At 45.6% G+C, this 23005-nt stretch overlaps 1 protein-coding gene across 4 annotated transcripts in view; it reads left to right on the forward strand.

The window, feature by feature from the left end:
- Positions 1-22557, forward strand: part of ARHGAP26 (Rho GTPase activating protein 26) — a 473350-nt gene extending 450793 nt beyond the window's left edge. For 2 of the 4 annotated variants that reach the window (XM_019965158.2, XM_070792122.1), the window contains exons 21-23: positions 1332-1607; positions 7497-7588; positions 16351-22557. In XM_019965158.2, coding sequence (XP_019820717.1) covers positions 1332-1607; positions 7497-7588; positions 16351-16439 — 457 coding nt within the window. In that variant the 3' untranslated portion in view covers positions 16440-22557. The remainder of the gene's footprint in view (positions 1-1331; positions 1608-7496; positions 7589-16350) is intronic. The other 2 variants (XM_019965159.2, XM_070792123.1) reach the window with 2 other exon arrangements.
- The last annotated feature ends 448 nt before the right edge of the window (positions 22558-23005 follow it).

The raw sequence follows: 23005 nt of genomic DNA on the forward strand, positions 1-23005 counted from the left end.
CTCTTAGGCACTATTTTAGAAGTTAGAGGTAGAACAGTAAACAAAACAAACAAAAATCCCTGCTCATAGAATTTATATTCTAGAAATACAGTACCCATAATGGCATTTACTAAATGTTTCATTCAGTTAGTCTGAGGATATTCAACGAACTCACGCAATGGGATTTTACTGTACACTTCTGTAGGAATTTATGTTACAACTGTAGATAATTAAGGCCATTATTGAGTCTCTTATCTGAGTTGAAGATATCTCATTAAGTAGGACGTTTATGTGTTCTTGCTAAATTCTGGAATGTTTAGACAGTGTGTTCCCTGGAATTGGATTCGTGCAGTGCTTGGGTCAGAAAGGCCAGCTGCCGTCCAGGGCTGCAGGTGGCGTGGCTGGTGATTTCTGCGTTGTTTTGGTGTTTGTGCTATCTGTGACTTAATGCAGTTTTACAGAGTTGCTAGATGTTTGTTTGTATAATTTGTGAAATAAGTCAAAAGGCTAGCATGACTACTTAAAAGCCACCAATCATGTTTTAGTGAGTGATTTCAACCTTTTCTGTCCAGTTTTTTGATCAGCCACCCATCAAAGAACAGATTGACAGATTTAAGCTTTCAGTTCATTTTTACATTGCCTTCCATCTGGGACTTTTGCTTTGAGCATCAAAATGCCCAAAATCCTTGAAAAGAGAAAGAATAAGCCTGGAAAGCAAACCTCCGAGGGACAGCTGGGTGCTGCACGCAGTTGTGTGCCCTCCCCTGGGAGGTGTGTGTGCAGACCCATCCTCCACCCGCCATCACTTTACACAGTCCTTCTCTGGGTCTCCAATGGCACACAGCCCGTTTAGTTAAAAATGTAAACAGGAAATCATTTTCTGGTGGACTGGACTGTGTGGCCCAAAAAAAAAAAAGGTCATTTTTGCTGAGACACAACTTTCGAAACACACAGTGGTAGAAGCTGGAGGCTGGTTATAAGCTAGCCCTGCCCCAGATGGAGGTCAGTGATAGGATGTGGGTGTGGGAACCCATGGATGTGGGTTCAGGGCATTTTTCACTGATGGCCAGAGGCACAACGGACACGACTGCGGAAGCTCCTGTCACCTAGAAAGCAGTTGTTCTGCATGCAAAGAGACATGTTGATACTCCGAGGAATTCCAGAGCGGGCATTACTTGGAAGACACGGGGGTCTGGTCTGGAGAAATGTGCCTTGGCGCTGAAGACGCGGTCTGGGTTCAGTGCCCCTCCAGTCTCTCCAGCTCCCTGTCGCTCGGCCTCCCCTGACCCTCCTGTGCTCCCGCTGTGGTTTCCCTGTGTGCTGACGAGTTTTTTGGTGGTTATGTCTTGCAGCCCCCCGAATCCAAGCCCAACTTCACCCCTCTCGCCATCTTGGCCCATGTTCTCGGCGCCATCCAGCCCTATGCCCACTTCATCCACGTCCAGCGACTCATCCCCCATCAGGTCTGTTGCAGGGTTTGTTTGCTTTTTTGTTGCTGCCGTTGTTCTCTCATCGGCTTGGTCCTCTCTTCATGCAGTGTTCAGCCTCCTCGTCAACTTTGTTCCCTGCCATCCAAACCTGCACTTGCTTTTTGACAGGCCAGAAGAAGCAGTTCGTGAAGACTCCAGGTAAAATCACTCTGCTCCTGCTTATCCAAAGCTGGTCAGGGGTTCCAGCCTCAGAGACCAAAGCCGGGAGGGACCATTTGCATGAACCAGCATGGAATTTTTCATGCCCCTCTGAACCCTTCCTCCAGTTCCTGAATTTATCTGTGGTGCCTAGAGTTTGAGGAGAGAGTGCTTCTTGAAAGGGCTCCTGTTTACATTGCTCTCTGAATCAGGAGGCTCTCTGTGCTTTAGCATATCATAATTTCAAGGGGAACAGTGCTGAGACACGTGCCGGCCTTTTCTTCCCTCATTTTTATCAGGTAGCATCAAGCAACATTTATTTGTGGAGTTGGGTTTTTGGCCATGAATATTGATACCTAGATGATGAGACCCAGACCAGTTAGGAGAGAGACAAATATAATACAGAATAAATTGTTCCTTACCTTCCATGCAGTCCCAGGAACCCTTATGCTCCCAGCCTGTGTCTGTCTCCAGGTGTCATGAACCCTTAGCTCTTATGGGAACAGGTAACACCTCTTTCTGAGGGTTGACCTAATTGCTCCCTCCAAGGCCCAGGCTGTAGTTTTTCCCTGCTTTGATGACACACAGACTTAATTATTTGCATTTGAGTTCTTTGGAAAAAAGAAGCTGTTTAAATGCTACAAAACAATTCATGAGGATGCTGCAGCCCCAGCATGTGTGTGTCCTGCACTGATAGTCTCTGCTTTCAAACAGGCAAAACACAGAGCCCAGTTACAAGCTTCATCAGTACCTCAGCCCATGGCAGTGTTTTCTCATCCATCTTTTACTCATAGCTGGTTTTCTCCAAGGGGTAGGCCCAGCAGACAGGCTTAAATAATCAATAAAGCTGTGTCTCATTTAAAAAAAAAAAAAAAGAAACACCATGCTATTTATACATGTGTACATACATACATGGGTGCTCCCCAGCTGGAACAGTGGTAAAAGTCTGCCTGCCAGTGTGAGAGATGCGGGTTCAATCCCTGGGTCAGGAAGATCCCCTGCAGAAGGAAATGGCAACCCACTCCAGCATTCTTGCCTGGAAAATTCCATGGACAGAGGAGTCTGGCGGTCTACAGTCCATGGGGTGGCAAAGAGTTGGCCACAACTGAGTGCATGCACGCATACACCCACACACCCACACATATTACTTTATTCTCCTCCAGGCACTTCCATACCTATCATTTCATTGTATCTTCATGTGAGACTGAGAGAAGAAATGGCCTGAACCCTATTACAGAGAAAGAAAACTAAGGCACAGAGAAGTGGCTTATACATAGTCACATGACTCCTGAGGTCCTATCCAGAGCTCAGGGCTTCTTGCCCTCAACCAGCACTCTTTCTTCCAAATACATGGGTAGCCCCAAACTTGAGTTTTCATGCTTCCCAGCCCGATAGCCTGGACTGCTTTTCTAGGTTTTATGTCTAGCTTTTTCCTTGAAAATGGGAAAAAGAGAGCTTTTCCCTATATCCTTTTATCCTCACCCTGGGAATAAGGTAAAAATTCAGATTATACTTTTCTTGACACTCAGATTATCTCCTAATTATTTCTTAGGTACATTCTGGGAGATGTTAACTGTCTAGGACACCAGATATATGGCTTGAATTGTTCTGGTTAGATCATTGATTGCCCCATGAAGACCTGAACCAGAGCCAAAATGTGGCTCCTTCATTTTGATCAAAAGGAAGTAAAATCTTCAGAACACTGGCCCTTGAATAGAATGGGTTCGGTGGCCTCAGGACAGTAGAATCATTCAGCTAAAAAAAACGAAATGTGCTCTGCTTTGACGGTTTTCATTTTTCTATATCTCTAAGCTTTGGGGCCCTACTGCCTGTCCAGTATCTCCACCTCTCCACTCCTGTCACCCAGAAATTTCCAGGTTTTACTCTTTTAGCTATTCCTTTTCCAAATACTTCCAGATTGGCAGAGGACAGTGGCGGCAGAATCTGCACATCCCACATGTCTGGGTTCATGGTTACTCAGGACCGTTCACTGTGGCCATTGTTGTAATGGCGCCATTTGGATGATGCTGTTGCACAACCCTGCAGGACGCTGCCGTTTTGAAATAGGCGAGACAGAGTAGGACTTACAATTGGCTATCACTGAGCTGACCATGTGTGCCAAAGTGAGCATGGATGGGGATAGCTGGGGAGCCAGCGAACAGAGGGCAAAAATCCCGTAATTGCTGTTGCAATATGCAGCCAAGAGGTGGGGGCATATACCCATTATTCAGGTCCAATGAACCATTCCCCCAAATCCACTTCCAGAACATGAAGTTTCAGATTTCCTTCCCTAGACAGAGCTTTTAAAAATAAAAACTTAATTAGACCTAATTAATGGGCCCATGAACTTCTATATAAACATCTTCTCTGGAAGAGGTTTGGTCCCCGCTCTTCAAAGCATTGCTTTGCTTGTTAGTTCAAGCTCAGGAATGGAGATGCCTTTCACAGCACAGCAGAGAAAGGGGACTGGAGGAGTGTTCCCTTTTCTTTCACTTGTACCCCTAGAAAAGCTCCCCACCCCAAATTCCTAACTTGGAATCACACAAGGGCTCCTGGAATTTAGGCCAAAATGATCAGACTGTTGCATCTCGCCAGTCTAGCTGAGCCCGCCTCCCTGGACAGTGCAGATAGTGGGTTGTCATTTTGCAGAGCTTGCAAGGGCAGTTGAGGGAAACTCCTCTGAGTGCTTTCCTGGCCCTGTGCCATGCTCAGAGGCGAAAATTAAAAATGAACTAGCAGAAGGTTCCAAGCTTGTTTGTGCCCTTGAAGGCCCCACTGAGGTCTGAAGGGCACCATCACAGAAGAGTCACAGGCTCCCCAGGCTCTCTGTGTCCACGGTAGAGGTGCTCTGCGGAGAACAGGGAGCAGAAGAACCAAAGTGGAGATCTTTTATTTCTTTAATCAGAGCCAAAGCCTACAAATAAAACCTGTGTGCCAACAGGATCTGTTTTGGTAGAAACCCTACCTAATGCAAACCGCTCAGGGCTTTTGATAAGGAGAGAGTGTGACATGGGACTCTTTGGGACCCAGGCTAGCAAATTCTTACAAAGAGAAAACTTTCCCCTGCGTAGGGCTGCCAGATTTAGCAAATAAAATGAAGATTCCGAATATCCAGTTATATTTGAATTGTAAACCACAAGTTTTTTTTAAGTATATCCTGTGCAATATTTGGGACATACACTAAAATAGTATTCCTCATTGATCTGAACTTCAGATTTAACTATCTGCCTTGTGACTTATTTGCCAGCCCTCGTCCTGGGGGGCAGGAGTAGTTCCTTTTAGAAGCAGCCCTTGTATCATTTCTCCCATTCTTGGCGCATGTGCCGTGGAGGTAGGAGGAAGCCCTCTTGTAGACTGTCAGTCACCTCTTAATTTCAAACAAAAGCAAGATTCTCTCCTGACCTTTGTTCTTATATTTAATATGCTGCTTTATTGAATGTTATCGTTATTAAATCCCCCAAACCAGATATTAGTGGAAAATTTACTCCTCTTGAAAGACAGTCTTGGGCATCTGAGGTGTTCCCCCTGTTTCCTTCCTGCCAGACACCCTAGTTGATTGCCCTGGCTTGTCCCTGTTTTGTCCCATTCCTTGTATTTGAGGAGGTTAATGAGTAACCTCTATGAAAACCCAGCCAGAGAAGCCTTGCCTCAGATGATTTGTGCCTCACCTTTTATCTCCCCGTCCCTGGTCCCCATCTTCTCCCCCCACCTGCTCTGCCCCGTCCTCCAGGGACAACGAACCTGGTTCGTGGCCACTGCATTCTCCTTCCACGTTCATGTCATTGCAGGCTTCACTTGCCTGTCCATACAGAATTTTGGTTAACACTTTTCACAAGCAGATGCTCTCTGTTCCCCATTCCATCAAAAGCAAACAACAACAAAATAAAACAATAAAACTTCAATCCCACATTGGCTGTTTGGCCCTTGGTGGTCAACACGTAGACTTGGTTTCGTTAGATTCACAGACTCTGCACCTTGTCCTGAACTTAATCCTAACACTAATGATAATTATGTAGGAGGAGCTGGTTTCCAGCTGGAGCTGATACATTCTAAAGGCTCTTCCTCCTTTCACTCCCAGCAAACCCACTTCATGTTCTCCCACTTGCCCAGTTTTCTCCCACCCAGTTATTATTTCCTGGTTACTAGAAGACCAGAGAAAACACCAGTAAACTGCACCTCAGCAACAAATTCTGAATAGCCATTTATCCGCACAACAGACCCATTACATCACCTTTCCTTCAATTTTCATGGAACCAAGACTAAAAGTTTTAAATGCCTGTCCATGGTATAGGTTTCCAAACATCCATGATGCCTCTTTCCCAGAGGGAAGTTGGACTTGGTGACCCAAGAGTAACAGTTCTGTAGTGATTGAAAGCGCCCTGCTCCTTCCGATCATGTCCAATTTACCTGAGACCATTCCTCTGTTAAGGAATGGAGGTTTAGCCTCCATGGGTCCTTGAAATGGAGGTTTAGCTTCCGTGGGTCCTTGAGGCCACTTGAAATGGAGGTTTAGCCTCCATGGGTCCTTGAGGTCCTCCATTAGCCAAATAAAGGTAAAGCAAATAATGTATATCTCTTGAATAATCGTTTAACCCAGAGGACTACTTGCTCTTTGACTACTCTACCCTGGAGCCCCTAAATATGCTTCCTCAGATAGCTTAGAAGAAGAGAGAGGTTGCTTTCAGCAAATGAAGAGCCAGCCTTTGACTGCTAAACATCCATTTTCTTATGACCTTTGAGAAGTCATAGATCCATTGGAACTGGTTGGATATCAAAACAAAAATTGATTTAGCAGTGCTCGCAACTTGTACTCTAGAACATGGGCTCACAGTCTGTAGCCACTGGGTCAGATCCAGCCTGCCTCCCATGTCTGATAAATATAAAGTCTTGCTGGAGCATAGCCACACTCTTCCATGTACATCTTGTCTGTGGCTGCTTTCATGCTACAATGCAGAGCTGAGTAAAAGCAGCAGAGACCATATGGCCCATGAAGCCTAAAATGTTTACTGTCTAGCCATTTACAGAAGGAGTTTGCCAACCCCTGCTCTGGAAGAATGGTTCTTAGCCCTCGTTGCTCATGAGAGTCACTTGGTGAGCTTTATAAAAATACTGATGCTGATATCTGCACGTCAGGGTGGAACCCAGACATCTGCATTTTTTGAACTGATTCTGATTCACGAGTGTCGGCACTCCTTGAATAAGAAAGGCACAAAAAACTGCCACAGTGTCCCTTCTCTCTTCTTCATCCCCACACACGTGTACACACGTATGCTGGTACACACACATACACACACACTCATACTTATGCCCACACCTTGTCTGCTCCCCGCCCTGCCCTGCCCTGGGGGTCCGGGAGTTCCAACTCTGGAATCCTGCTCCACCAGCCCCATGAGAAAGAAGTAACATCTGCAAGAGCTAACGTCAGCCCTGGGCCTGGAGCCCAGACCCATCTTTGCTTGAATTTCTCCTTTTCAACTCCTTGAGCATTGCGGCTTTTAGCAGGGTCTGCTGGGAGTGTCCTCAAGAGCAACTTGGAAGCTCTTTCCTGCCTTCACTTCCCTACTCCCCAGCTAGTCCTGCTCCCCATACGGGGCCCAGCCTGCCCTCCCAACTGTTCAGCTCTTGTGACTCCTGGGTCAAGTTTTGACTTGGCACAAGATGACCCGACAAGAAGAGTGGTTTTCCTGGGTCACGGCTATTCTCTGCCTATTTCTCGTTTTTACTCTGGTGACCTTTGTGACTTTCCTACCTCCTGTTTTGCCATCTGGCTGCCTTGTCAGGCTCTTCCCACAAGAGAGGGCTAGGCCGCTTGCAGGGAAGGGGAGAAAGAGAGATGAAATATCTTGCAGAAGGTTTTTTAAAAATGCTCATTAAACTGTTTTCCCCCAGCACACCATTCCGGAAGGCAAAAGCCTTGTATGCCTGCAAAGCAGAACATGACTCCGAGCTCTCATTCACAGCAGGGACGGTCTTCGATAATGGTGAGTTTTTCAAATAAATAACTGGAGTTGTCAAAGTTGCTTTCTACCTAAGGAAAATTTCCATAGAACAGGTAAGACTGAAAAGGACTGTGGTGGGAGGGGGTGGGGGGGTGTCTTTTCCCACAGTGGGAGAGCAGTGGCAGAACTCAAGGAGTCACTGTCAAGAGAGGATGAGTGGAGTCACCTCACGGTGACAGGGCAGTGTCATGGAGATGTCATGGGCATTGAATGCGATGGTCCATGCACAGGCTTTGAGCATCAGGGGGCTTGACAGAGCAGGGAGACAAAGCAGTGGAGAACAGGAATCCTGCAAGGGGGCAGAAGCTCTGGGTGGGGGGCTACGGCCGCAGGGTCTATGCCTGTCTTCTGGGGTTCCAGGGGATTCACTGTCCATGGCAGGTGAGGCCGGTTTCTGAGATGGTCTGGTAGGCTTGGGGCGTTGGGTGAGCTCAGGGCAAAAAAGCTGTGCTGCATCCCTTCTCGTCCTTCCCCTGTTGCCAGGAGCAGGAAGTTGACCCCAGAGTCAAACCACCCTGCCAAGCCCCAGCTGTCCTGCACGGGCATTCCTGCAGGAAAATGGATTCAGGCCCCTGCCCCAAGGGCCTCCGGCTTACTTGATGCAACATTTCCTGGTTCCATTTGTTTGTATTCCTCCCTCAAAAAAAAAAAGGGAATATTTTTAAAAATGAAAATTGATGGAGTTGATGTCCCAATGTGTCATAACTTATTATTGGCCTTGAGAGAAAAATCAGGATTCTGGGGAAAGGCCCAAGTTTCTGTTGTGGATGAGGTGTCCCCAGATGTAGTTCTCCTTGGGGGTTAATCCCTCTAGATGCCTGGGTGAAAGGGTCTGTTTGTTTTGCTCAAAGGAGGAAGCAAAAACCAGCTGCCTGGTTTCAGGACCTGGACATGCTCTGGGCCTCCCTCCTTGACCTCAGGTGGGGCAGGGGCAGAGTTCCCTGACAGGGGTGAGTGAACACTGCCCCGTGGTCCTTCCCCATCCTGGCCGCACAGTCCTGCCTAGAGCTGGACCACACCTCCTACCACCTGCCAGAGTCCTGGAAACGTGGGACTGCCAGGGCTCCTGTGCAGCACTGGACAGCCTGAACCACTGTAGCACAATCCCTGGCTTGACCACTTGATTCTGTGTGGCCTCAAGCAGTGACTTAACCTCTCTGTGCCTCAGTCCTCTCTGTCATAGAAAGAGAACAGATGGACGTGAGAGAAGATTGAGATAGTGTGCATGACATGTTTAAAGTAGTACTCAACACACACTAAGCTCTCAGCGTCTTGCTGTTGTTATGATCATCATCATTTCACTACGTCTGTTTTAGAAAAAGACCCTGATGCTCTTATCATTCACAATGACAGTTTTCCTTCTTAGCTGCTAATACAACCCAGCTCTGGCTTGCTCAGCTGGGCAGTAGGCATTGCACCTCAACACCCCGGATCCTGGCTCTCTGTAAGGGCCTTGAGGTCCCAGCCAGAGCAGAGATGGGCTCCTGGGGACCAGCCTTGAGTGCATCCATATGCAAGGGGGCTTCGCCACTGTGTGGCCAGCCCCTGCCTTCAGCACGGCAGAGATAATAATCAGGCTTGTGTAGATAAAATGGGAAACAGATCACAGAGCACCTGGGGAATTCCCAGGTCACACTTGGTGGCCCTTGATCTGAGCCTGCAGGGCGGTGGGTGAGCCCACAGCACCTCATGTATGGTTCTCAAAGTCTTCAGGGCACTGTCCTTAAACCTTTGCTCTATTAACTTTCATTTGGGTTCTTTAAAAATCAAGGTGTATGTACAGCAAGCCAAGCCACCTCTCCTGTCAGCAGCTGGAGCTTTTAGATCCTGGCACACCTGAAGATGAAGTGAGTCCACTGAAGGTTGTCTAACACCATGTCCTTGGCGAGTATCCCTTGTGAATAGGCCCATGTGCAGGGGCATCACAGCCCAGCCAGGACATGACACGGTTTTCATGGCAGACAAATCAGTGGGCTGCATGCACGAGCTCTGGTGCTATGCTGTCTGCAGGGAAGGGGCTTCTGTACATACATGAGCAAGCTTTGAGAGGTCCCCCCATCTGGCAGTAAATCCAGAGCTTAAAGGTCTGTCTTCTAAACCACAGTTCACTACAGCATCACGATGGACAAGGGGCTGCTGTGTTCCTATCAGCTATTCACTCTGACAACACAGAGGACCCCTGATCCCAGGGCAAAGTGGGTTTAAGCTCACAAAAGGTCTATGTAAGTGTGTGTCTTGTTTGGGATGCCTCTTCCTGAGTTCAGCCTTCTTCCATTTTTTTTAGACAACTTTATTGAGGTAGTCTAGTCAAGGCTATGGTTTTTCCACTGGTCATGTATAGACGTGAGAGTTGGACTGTGAAGAAAGCTGAGCGCTGAAGAATTGATGCTTTTGAACTATGGTGTTGCAGAAGGCTCTTGAGAGTTCCTTGGACTGCAAGGAGATCCAACCAGTCCATTCTAAAGGAGATCAGTCCTGGGTGTTCTTTGGAAGGAATGATGCTAAAGCTGAAACTCCAATACTTTGGCCACCTCATGCGAAGAGTTGACTCATTGGAAAAGACCCTGATGCTGGGAGGGATTGGGGGCAGGAGGAGAAGGGGACGACAGAGGATGAGATGGCTGGATGGCATCACTGACTCGATGGATATGAGTTTTGAGTGAACTCTGGGAGTTGGTGATGGACAGGGAGGCCTGGTGTGCTGCAATTCATGGGGTCACAAAGAGTCGGACACGACTGAGCGACTGAACTGAACTGACTGAGGTAGCCATATACCGTGTAATTTACCCATTTAAAATGTACATTTCAGTGGGTTTTAGTATATTTAGAGTTGTGCAACCATCACCATTATCTCATTCCACAATATCTTCATCACCCCCAAAGAAACCCTGCTCCCTTTAGCAGTCATGCCCCATTTATCCCAAGCCTGCTCCATCCCACCTAGATATCTGCTCATCTGCTTTCTGGCACTATAAATTTGCCTGCTCTGGATGTTTCATGTAAATGGAATTATACAATACAGGGTCTTTGTAACTGACTTCTTTCACTTTGCATTATAGTTTCAACATCATCCATGTTGTAGTATGCCTCAGAACTCCATTCCTTTTTATGGATATACTACATTTTGTTTATCCATTTATCCATTGATTGAAATTTTGATTATTTCTACTTTTTGGCTCTTTTTATGAGTATGCTGCTATACCACAGCATGGGCCTGCTGGGTCACACGGTAACTCTACGTTTAACTGTTGAAGGAGCTGCCCAACTGATTTCCAGCAGGGTTATACAATTTGGCATTCCCCCCTTCTTTAGTTTTTAAGTCTCCTTTTTGAAGTAGTTTAACTAGCCAACTGAAAAAAGAAATGATACTTGATTTTTAACTGCCAAGTCCTTCCCTTCCCAGCAGATTCTGTGACTGCTTTTGCCCCTCAACTTCGTAATCGTCTTGACCCCACAAGGGCCAATGATAGCAAGAGAGAGGCAGAGTACTTACTGGGCCTTCCTGGGGTCTCTGGGGATCACAACAGCATTACTGACACTAGTTTCTTTTTAACCAGCAATGCCAGTGACCTTTCCAGTTCCCTGAAAGGCAGAAGACCACATTAAGCCTTAAAGACAACACCTCTCAGTGTTTACTGAGCTGCAGTCAAAGAAGGATCTGACAAAATGTCGATCTAGTTTTTAATCTAGTTGGTTGGTAATGTTTTCTGACTTTAAATTTTTAAAAAATGCTATTTAGACCCTACTTGCTCCATCCCTTTGGCTCTTTAGGAAAAAAGTGGACATTAAAGAAAAGAACTATTCAGAGAGATTTTTTTCCTTGTTCTCTCGCTCAGCAATTTGTTGCTGAAGATCCTAGGTAAGGCCTTAGCAGCGTGAGTTGTATGCTCTGTAGCTGTCAGGTTAAATCATCAGATCAATCAGAAGGAACTTTTCTAATGACAGAGTTAGTGAGTGAGTGAGTGTGTGCGTGTGTGTGTGTGTCTTGTCTTTCTCAGAATCAAGAAGAAGAAAAGAGGAGGAAGAGGGAGGGGCTCCTTGAGGGGAAAGTCGGTTGTTCCTAATGATTAATCTCCAAGCTTCTGGATTCCAGGGGCCCCCTGTGAATCTGGCGAGGATGCTCAGTCAGCTCTTGGACTTTGTGCAGTGGGTAATGGCTGCTCAATACTCGGAAATAACTCCAGTGTCAGCGCTGGCCAATCTTACTAGTAAACTGTGCTTTCACCAAGAGCACCTCAGACAGTAACTGGAAAGAGAAATAACTGATGTTCCCAGGAACATTAGTCATCTAGAAGCAGTGCGATTACTGATACCTGGAAAATTCGTATGGCATTCACTAAAATTGGGTTCTTGGGAAGCTCTTTATCCAAATGTGAGATGGGCCGGATCCTTCCTTCCTGGGGTACAGGGTGCAGTGTTGAGTGCAGGCAGGGCCGCCCCAGATTTCCTCTGCTGATAAAGGGCATCTCAGGCAGCGGGGTTCCCAGCGAATTTCTCAGTGGAGTCTTAGCCTCCGCAGCCTCTCCATGTCTCCCTCGGGCATTTCTACCAGCTGCCTAACTGGTCTTACTGCATCTACTCCTGCCCCACAACCCAGGCGCTACAGAGCAGCCAGATGATCGTTTAAAATTGGAAGTCACATCATGTTGTTCTCCTGCTTCTGGTAGCCTCGTGTTCTTCTTAGAATTATCGATGAGGTCCTTCAGGTCCCGCCCCTGCCCTCTGGCCCCCTCTTCCCCTCCGTTGATACATAGCAGCCTCTGAGTCCTTTATGTTCTTAAATAGGGTCGGCAAACTATGACCTGCCAGTGAAATCCAGCCCACCGACTGTTTTTGTAAACAAGTCTTCCCTGGAACACAGCCACCCACGCCTTGTGTTTATATATTATCTATGGCACAACAGTGACAGATTTGAGTAGTTACACACTGATGATCTGGCTTTTAAGGAAAACTTACACAGCACTGTTCTGAAATCACAAGCTTCTCCCCGTCTTGGGCCCTCTCACTTGGCATTACCCACTGCGTGGCCATCCACTTTGGATTATTTAGGTTTTAACTCTTCAAACTCTTGGCCACCCACCCATATCCCGATCTTAGTCTCGTTCTCCCCTCATCAGTTTACCTAAAATTACATGCTTGCTTACTGTAGATGGCCCCTCCTGTAGAGCAGTCTCTCTTCTTCTTCTGTACTGTGTGCAGAATGTGGCACGTAGTAGGTGCTAAAATAACATTTGTTAAACGAGTCCACTCATTCAACCACACGGGGGTCTGCACTCCTCCAGCCAGTGCTGCTTCCCCTTGGGGCAACCTGCTCTCAGGATCTCAGGCACACAGTTGCTCCTTGTCCATCGCGAGTGAAGGAGCCAAGAGAGCGTGAGTTGCCGGAGCAGGGGTGTATGATATGAATGTGGACTGAGCTGAGAGAGAGTAGTTGGCAGTAAGCACATCCATGTCAGCAGCAGCTTTTATTTGTTATGATGCCTGCTGGGCTGGAGAGCTGCCCAGGCAGCTCACTGCAACACCTTGTGTGTTTACATAGCATGGGGGACACTGTTACAGTTCAGAAGGTTGGATGTTGGTGTGATCGAACTCAACAAGTACTTACAAGCATCTTCAGTGTCCGGGGAGCATGAGGCTAGGCCAAAGTGGTAGTACTTCAGGCCTCAGAGCCTGGGGTCAGATGTCCTGAGTTCAGATCCATCTCCATCATCTGCCAGCTTTGTAACTGGGACTAGAAGTTTAACTTCTCTGAGTCTTTGTTTCTCATTAGTAACATGAGGATAACAGCAGGAGCAACTCTATAGTCATAGTGAAGATGAAAAGAGGTCCTGCAGGGGAAGCACTTAATAAAGGCCCACCAGTTAGTCTTATTCTTATTCTCCATCATTCTTATTCTCAAGGATCATCTCTGGTTGGATAGGGATGTGATATAGTGGTAAAGGGCTCGGTTTCTGGGATCAAACAAATTGGGTTCAAATCCTGATTCTAACGAGGTGCCCCTGCATGAATCAGTTTACCTCTCTGAGCCTTAATTTTTTCTCAGCTATAAAGTAGGGGTAATAGTAGTACAAGGTAGGATCCTTAAGATTAAATGAGTCCGTCTCTGAGTCCATGGCTATTTCCCAGTCACCATTAGTAGGTGTTAGCTTCTTTCATTGTAGTTCCCCGGAGGAGAGTGAAGTATGTCGAGTGATAGAATACAAACTAAAATGCACTGAAAAACTAGTTAGGGAAAACAAGCTTAACACATTTGAACAGCATTAATAAGGCCTACGAATAATATGCGGTATGTATGATGAGCATTCCAGGAGCCTGGGGGAGGGAGGGAGCAGGTAGATGGCATTCCATGAGGATATTTATGGAGGAGGTGGGGCTTCAGCTGAGCCTTGAAGTGCGAGGAAGGGAAACAAAAGATGACAGAAAGCTGGGGGTTCTGGGGCTGCCTCTTTTCTTCGTCAGTTCTACCACTTCGTTGCAGGGGCATTTTGGCACAGAGAAATCATAACTTTCTGTGAATGAGTTAAAATGCAGATCCCTGGGCTCCCTCCTCGAGATTCTGCTATAACCCATGTGCCACAAGGCCTAGGAATCTGCAGCTTTAATAACTGTGCAAGTGGTTCTGTTGCACCTGGTCTGGTGCCATGCCTTAGTGAAGCCTAACTTGCTGACTCCACTGTGTCAGCAGTCTGACCCAAAGGCTGCGTCATCCTCTGCCACCCCCCATGGCATTTCTCTCATTCTTTAGTTTGGAGTGCCTCCTTTGTCCCCTCTGATTCTTCCCTTATTCTGCAAATTCCATTTCTAATGTTTGCACACATTACCATCTCTGAGCTGTGTTTGAACACAGGAACGGAGAAAGTCTGAAAGAGATGGACTCAGTGCCTCCAGTAGAACAGCAACTCAGCGAGGAGCTTTGCTATTAAATAGGAGGCGTCTTTTTCGGGTTTTTAATTTGTGTGTTGATTTATTCTTTCTAGGTCTTTAGTTTATGGGAGTGAGTTTGATGTGTTTGGTTTGGGTTCTGAACATTTGAAATTTCCCCCAGCTTAGGTCATTGTTGAGACCAGGTTGTTGAGACTCAAGTTTGACCAGGAAAGTCCTGCTGACCAGTCCAAATTACTGGTCAAATGATGCAGGCTCCCCTACTGACTCACCTATGCTGAGCATTTACTGTGCTTTCTCCATGTTGGCTCCTGAACCTCCAAGAGAGTCCACTGAGGGGAAGAGAGTTTTGTTTTGTTTTGTTTTGTTTTTTTAATCACCACTTGATAGGTTGAAGAAACTGAAGTAATCTTGACAATGTCAGCTGGATAGATGGGCAGGAGGCTGGGGTGTTTGGGTGCTAGCCTTTCAGTGGTGGGCTGAGAGAGCTTGGTCATTGGAGAGACTGCATTGCATTTAAGCTATGTTGTATTCTTCCATGAACTTCTCTCCCAGACTCCTCCTTGTGTGGTATCATGAATCCAAAGTACCCTTGCTACTTGGATCTATTCCTAGAGAAACAAAAGCATGCAAACATGTTGGAGGCCAGCTCATAGGTGTTTGACCTTGTCTTTTCCTACAGAAGCCTTCAAAATCTAGCCAAGGTTGACACTAATCTTCGGTAAGCCTCAGTGGCGATCCTGCTGCTGCTTCTCCATTTAGTCTCTTTGGTCTCTGTTCTTCCTTCTTTCCCTACAGACCAAAACTAGAGTTGTATTGTAGTGTTGAGGGTGGAAATGCTTTTCTAAAATGAACTCAGGAAGTCATTTAATTAGCCTAGGAAGGGAATGGGGGGAATTCATTCTCTCCAAACAATCTTGGAAAGATTGGTCTTTTCCTAAAATGTTAGGAGCAAATGTCCTGCCTCACCCAAGAGTGGTTTGTATATTCCCAGTTCACAAACATGAACAGCCCCCTCTCCCAAGTCCATGATCCCTTCTTTCTCCTTTCCTGCTGTTGACTGCTTTGCAGACTCAGCTGGATTGTGTGTGTAATTTTTATAGTGTCACAGTGGTTTCCATGGAGATGGATTGTCATATTACAGAACATTAGGTATGTAGTCTTTGGATATGGAAAAATCAAAGAGGTAAAAATTTTCTAAATTGCAATAGAGAGGGAGAGGACAGCTCTCAGACTTGTATATAGGAAAGAGGAAACAGGAGAGAAAAATAAGGAGAGGGTATGGTTGGAAATGAGAGAGGGCCATTCAAAGACTATAAGATACTTTTTAAAAATGCAGAGGGAATTTGCAAGGAAATTGGAAGCAGAGGGTCAGGATTTGAAGGGAGGTAAAATGATTAGGAGCTAGATATCTTTAAGGACTAGTTCTCAGCAGTCCTCCCTGGGTACTTTGGTACATAGTCAGCACTGGGTGGGTAGATGAGCACATAGATGGATGGATACCTAGGTAAAAATAGAGAGGGAATATCATGACTGTGACCTCTAGCCTAAAAAATTGAAATGTTACTTTTTTAAAGTTAAAATCAGGAACTTCGCAAAGTCCATGAAACTCCTAAAATTGTAAGTAGAATTTAAGTGTCTGTGTCTTTTCTCCTTTGAATTATGGAGAAAGTTCAGAATGACCTTCACCAGGTCCCCCCAGTGGGTGAAAAACCTCTGGTTTAAACAAGTCCAAGAATTATGTTCCTTAACAAGCAACGGCACTCAGCTGTAAGCTTCCTGCACACCAGCGCAGTCCATATCCCCCTCTCCTTTGCCCTGTGTGTAACGTCATCTTCTCTTTCTCCTTTCTTTCTTTACAGTGCATCCGTCCCAGGAGCCTGGCTGGTTGGAGGGGACTCTGAATGGAAAGACGGGCCTCATACCCGAGAACTACGTGGAGTTCCTCTAACCAGGAGCCCTGGAAGAACTGCTGAGCGTTCCACTGTATCCATGACAACTGCTGATTCCAGTGTTGTGGACCATTGCTCTTTGCCGCTGAGAAATACAGGGTGACTGACTCTGCTGCTACCTGTCAGCACGAACGTTTTCCTAAACTCTGGTGTCACACGTCCCCGTGATCATCTCAGCTGAAATGCGGTCATAGTGCAAGAAACAGAAGGAAATCGGCAGAGGAGGCCATTTGGTTTTGATTACCACGAGAAAGGCTTACAGAGCCATGTCTCTTATTTAGCACCCTACATGGGGTGTGCTCATTTTGTTTTCACAGTCATCCAAAAGCCAACCTTCTGAAAAAGGAAGTGAGATACAAGTAGTCCCCAAGAGCGTGCAGTGTAGCCAGCTCTGACAGGGCTGGGCAGTGGCCTGAGATCCAGGCTGGGTCCACTGCTTTTGTTTACAGTAGACACTCACTCTACCCCATCTCTGAATACTTGAGCCCCGCAGTGCTCCAGGCTGCTGGGTCTGTTTGTTTGCATGAAGGATGGAGAGGGGTCATGGCACTGGTTACACAAGATCCAATCTCACCATCTCTCAAGCAGCCATTGGCCCAGCATCAGCAGAATTCTGTCCAGTCCTCTCATGCAAGAGAACACACACTCCAGGGCCCCCCTCCCAAGCTGGGAACTTCTCTGCCACCGAGGGCTGCCATCACCTCATAACCATGGCGACCCAGCCTACTCTAAACCAAACCAAAAAGTAACACAAAATCTTTGCATGACATATTTTTTTGCCTCCTCCCCACTTCAGTCATTTTTTGAATGGTTTTCCAACAACCTGGTCAAGTTCTGTGCTTCCCTGATGGCTCAGCTGGTAAAGAATCTGCCTGCAATGCAGGAGACCTGGGTTTGATCCCTGGGTTGAGAAGATCCCCTGGAGAAGGGGAAGGCTACCCACTCCAGTATTCTGGCCTGGAGAATTCCATGGGGTTGCAAAGAGTCAGACATGACTGACTGACTTTTAATTAACAAGGTCTACTTGGGGGCAGATGGAATAGCAGCTGAGAACTGTTCCCTTTCTGATGAATTTCAGCAGCACCAGGATATATTTGGAGCAAACTCTAGTAACCTCTTGAGATTAAATTACATACAGGCTTAATATTTCTGTTCTTGCATGCAACTCGTGTCTGTTTTCTAGAGGGCCACATGCTGCCTCCTAAAGAGGGACACCCTCTATCTTTCTCGTTCCCTCCCCTTCACCTGTCCCTCCCCCTGCCCTTGCCTGCCTCTAGCCTGCCACTGACCAGCTCCCCTGGCCGTGCCCTGGGTTGCTCAGCACTGGTGCCCTGGAAGTTTTCAGGCATGACTCCTGAGCTAATAACCCATGGCCTCCAGTTTAAAAGGACATACATGTTCACTGCCACTCAGAAAAAGGGAATTGTTTCTCAGGCTTTTGGGGCATGAGACTAATATCATAAGCCATTGTGATTTAGGAGGATGCCACAAGGTTGGGGCATGGAAGGTGGGATGGGTATCTTCTGAGAAAGAGGATTTCCTGGACCAGAAGGGGCTGGGTCTTGTGGAAGACCACCTTGGATGGGGAAGTTTGGCCTGGACATTTCAACTCCACTTGGCTTCCAAAGAAGAGAGTCCCAGTATTTTCCACACTTGAATGTCCCTGCAAGAGTGATTCTGGGCAGACCAACTCCAAAGTGAGGGACTGTCAAGCTCCCTGAGAGCCCTTCAGGAATGGCAGCCTTGTTCCAGAGTGTGTCCTGCTTCTGGAATTCCTCTTGAGGGAACTTTAAAGAAGAAAAGAAAAACTTGAATTGTGTTGAATTACTGTATCTTTTACATTTTTTTGAGAAGATAAATTTGTAAATAGAGTGATTTGAAATACTATATGGCAAAGTTTTATATTTGATATTCTTTAAGCTAGTTGCTTCGCACATTTAAGCTTTGATTGCTGAACAAGTGTGTATATGAGGCAGAGAGGGGGACACATGGTCAGAGAGAGCCAAGGTCAGCCCCTCTCTTGCCTTGAGGAAGAAGATATTTCCACATATTCTTGCTGGTTTTGGTGGTGGACGTGGCACATTAATGGTGTTCAGTCTTCTTTATCCAGATGTGGTTTTTTAGGCATTTCTTGGGCTTTGGATTTGGAGATGGAAAGAGCATCTTCAGGCAATTAACTTTTCCAAGAACTCCTACCCAGTAGTAAGATGAAGCTCAGGATTTAAACAGGTGAGGCCAAGGGTTAGATTTTTTTTTTTTTTTTCATTTTTCTTCTCAGGTGTATTTCTTGGTACCCCAAAGTACCAGGACAGAAGATTGGGATTATTGTGTGCTCCTGATATCTTATTCTTCTGGCACATCTTATAAGGCTTTATAACCAAGTCCAAGCTAAAATTTGCAAATGTTTTGTGTGTCTAGGTTCTAAGAAAAACTGGCTTAGGATATTTAGTTCTTGATATGCTGCTGCTTCCTTTTTCCCTAAACATGTTTATTCATCTCAGATTTCCTCTGGCTCCAAAATAAGGAAAAAACTCCAAAGAGGGATGGAGATTGTGCTATTATAGCTTTCTAGATGACTTTAAAGATAATAGGAGTTTGTTGTGATTCATTCCATCAGCTCAGGGATGACACAGCTATTACCCAACCCAGAGCAAGCGAGACACTACCAATGGATGAGGGAATAAGAATTAAGATTGGCAAAGACTGAGATAGGACTCAGGGAAGCTATTATTGAAAACCCAAGAAAAAAGGCACATAGGGGCAGCATACATGTACTCCTTGCAGACTTTGAACAGCTTGGGGACCTGTTCACAGGGGCCAGAGGGGACCAGCACACTGTACCACTGTGCTTTCTAACTAGAGTGCAACATAATGCTTTTAATACATTTGGCATTTTAGATCACCTGCCCCATCGGAACCTTAACTGGAGCTACTGTGGGGGCGGCCAGAAGGTCCAGACACTGGCTTTCAGAGCTCCTTACTGAAGCGTACCTGTAAACATTTGGCCCCACCCTGACCACTTTGGAAGCATGTCCCTCCCTCCTCAGTTGGCCCTGATTTGAAGCTGAGGGAAATTGGACTGGCGCCAATGGGAATTTTAGGTAGAGCCCTTCCTAGTTTCTCTGGGCAATGCTGGGCCCTGACAGATGGCTGCTCTGCTTCCCTTTCCCTGGCCAGGCTCCCCTCCTCCCCATCAGCTACAGAACTGGAGACACTGTTCAGAATATGAGCCAACGAAAAAGAAGGAACTTACAGACTGAAAATGGGTTTTGCCCTCCACTACCTTTGCTCCCCACTTCTGACTCTTGTCTTTTGGAAAAAGGAATGTTAGGGCAGATTAGGGGAGTGAACTAGGTATCAGAGTGGACTACTATGGAGCAAAATCTCTGAGCTTTCCCAGGAGTCTCATGTTGCTTTTGGAAGGCCCTGGGATCAGGTCGGCAGACATAGCCTGAGTCTTCTGCGGGCATCAAGATCAGTCTCTCGCTCCTTCTCCAGGTACTCCCAGAATTCCATGGCTACAGAATACCATGTCTTGAGAAGACAATTAGTTTCACATTCTTCCCCCAACTCCCCAGGCAAGTAAAGTCCTGACTTGCTCAAGACTGGTGATATTCTCTTCTCTTTTCAAATCTGAACATAGAGGCACGGATCCTGTATAGCACTGCCAGCCGTGGTGTCCCAGGATTGGAGCCAGTTTTTAGCTTGGTTTTTTAGTATTTCTACGGACGATATGTATTTCCTTATGCCAGACCAAACTGGGTTTTGTTGTTTTTTCCAGCATAATTCTAGTTCATGTCCTCTTGCTGAGTCCTTTTTGGATAGAGAGGCAGAGAGAAAGAGAGGAAATGGAACAATCAGGTACTGGCCACCTGGTATTAGCAACACAAAGTCATGCTAGTGACGGTGTCATTTCCGGTTTGCCGGGACTCTGCAGTTACGAATGCCATGCCTGTAGCTCAGATGGAGGTCCTTCTGCCGTGAGAGTTTGTGTCTCTTGAAAGTAGCAACCCCAGTGACACCAAAAACTATTTTGACTGTATAGATTCTAAAAACATCCATGATTGAGGAGTAGTGAGACTGAAATAATCAACTGAAGTAACATGATCAACTACTCATGACTGTCTATTGGCACATTTCATCTTCTGGCTCCTGTTTCCAAACGAAGCAAATCTGGACCACTCAGCTTTATAGACACAGAACTCCTGGGTACAACAGTGGCTGTTACGGCACTCACAGTTCCCCGCTAGCATTGACTGTTTGATGAGCAGTCATGTTACCCAAGTAGGTAGCCAGCGTTGAGGAAACTCAGCAGCCTCTTGACTGCCTGACTTTGAAAGGAATGGCCTGGGTGTTCTTCTAGGGAGTTACCTGTCATATCTGGCAAACTTGACAGTGATTATTTACCTAGACAACCCTGCCCCACTCTTTTAAGTCAGCTGGGTGTCCTCTCACACACCCTGTGTCAGCACTTAAAAAATGTATCTTGTCGTGCTTCAGATGTGTTTGAGTCAGGCTGGTGTGCTGGGTGCAGAATCACTTTTCTGTAAGTGTAGCCTCCCAATGACAACAGCCATGGAATAATGGACCTTGCACAAACCTGAGCATACCTGAGACCAGACTCCACCAAGTCATAATTAGTTTTTTCCTTCTACTGCCTATAGTACCTATCTAACTAAGGAACTTCCTCGAGCAGAGGGAGAGGCTGCGTAGAGAATCCACACATCGTCTAGAGCCAGCCCTGGCTAAAATGTGGCCTCCTGATGGAAGGACTTGTATTCGTAGAAGAAAAAGGATTGGGTGTAAAGCAGTGCTAGTAGCAGAAAGGGATAAACCATGCTGAAGAACTGTGGATTTTTTTAAAGAAAGATAAATATAGTTCTTAATAGGGGGGGGATGTATCACATGAAAAGGTCACAACTAATATTTTACAAAAGTTTTACAGGACACTACAAGATGAAAACATCTTTCAAGGCAGAATGCCTTAGCAAGCAAGGCTAAGGACCTTAGCACAGTCCTGGACCCATGTAAGTATAGCAATTACTATTAAATCAGAGTTCTGCTGAGTGTAGTCAGTGAGAACCAGGAGTAGTGATAAAGTGTCAGAAGTACCTGGGCAGTCCTGGAGGGGCCAAGACATTCAGCACCTTTCCACATCAACCATTTCTATAGAATTGTCCAAACAGACCCTGCATGCAGCTTCTTTGGGTATCCAGATGCCAGGGTCAACCTTGTACCTGTGAAAAGAGGTTCATCTAGTGATTCTTAAGTGTATATGTATTAGTATGTGTTTGTGTGTGTGTGTGTGTGTGTGTGTGTGTGTGTGTATGTACAGCTCACATTTACGTATATAACGAAACAGACTCTCTTCTAGAAACCCACATAAGCTGGCAGTTGCTGAGCCTTGACAGCCTTTAAGATTTAAAGGTTGAGAATTACAGAAACGAGAGGCTGTTGATAGACGATCAGAATGATCAAAGATGTAAATTAAGTGCCATTTTGAAATTTTGTTCATATTTATCAGATGGTTACTATCTACAGCTATATTCCTTATTAACTTATTAAGAGTCATGTTGGAAAAAAAAGATCAAACTCATAAACAGTAAGTCATTCATACTAGGATAGTGTTCACAAGCACTCTAAAAGACATTTTGTCCATCACTTTGAAGAAAATATTTGCATGTTTAGTTCATAATTTAGGCTACCTTTGGGTATATTATAAAGTGCTGTGTGATATAATATCAATAAAGTACTTAAAAATGGCACTTTAATGTTTTTTTTAAAAACCATAAATGCACTGTTTTAAACTTCAATTCAGTATTGAATATTGACTGGTGTGTAGAATCCTATTTCTTAATTAAAAAGTAACTTGTGACTAGAATAGAACTTTTCCCCTGTTATTCATAAAACAATTTTGCCATGTTTGGGCTTTAGAACAACAACAACAAAAAAACCCTGTGCTTTCGTGTCACTAAGCATATCTATAAAGAAAATATAGTTTCTGTTGAGTGGCCTCTGAAACTTGGCTTTCTTACATTTGGTTGGTTTATGTGACAATCTTTGTGAAATGAGTGGAAGTATGATTTTTGAATTAAATGACTTTTCCATTTGGTGGTATGTTTGTCTCTTGAATTTCTGACAAAGTTTTGTTTTGACGTGATGCATATTTTTATATTTGTTTCAAATAAGCAAAGACCATGATCAGAAGTTACAAGTGTGGTCTCCTGTGGTCCCTGGCAACAACTGCTGTGCTGATTTCTGATGTGCTCTGGGTAGCTCTGGTTTCCTTTAGGGAGAGGTCCACTGCTCGTGAACTACAATTAAGCTGCAAAGAGTCACATTCCAATGACTGTTTCTGAATTTATCTCCTGGGAAACATATTTTATTCTTCCTAAATTCAATTGTCAAATCAACCATTTTCTGGAACTTCCATTAACAGTCTGGAATAACCAAAGAGCCAGAATGCAGACAGTCCTGTCCCAAAGCTGGGTGTGTCTCCCAGGGTTGTATTAATAAATCAGTTACTTGTGACATGTTGTCCCAGGCCAGCTCATGTTATTGAGTT

Source organism: Bos indicus, chromosome 7 (assembly GCF_029378745.1).
Source record: "Bos indicus isolate NIAB-ARS_2022 breed Sahiwal x Tharparkar chromosome 7, NIAB-ARS_B.indTharparkar_mat_pri_1.0, whole genome shotgun sequence".
Taxonomy (NCBI): Eukaryota; Metazoa; Chordata; class Mammalia; order Artiodactyla; family Bovidae; genus Bos; species Bos indicus.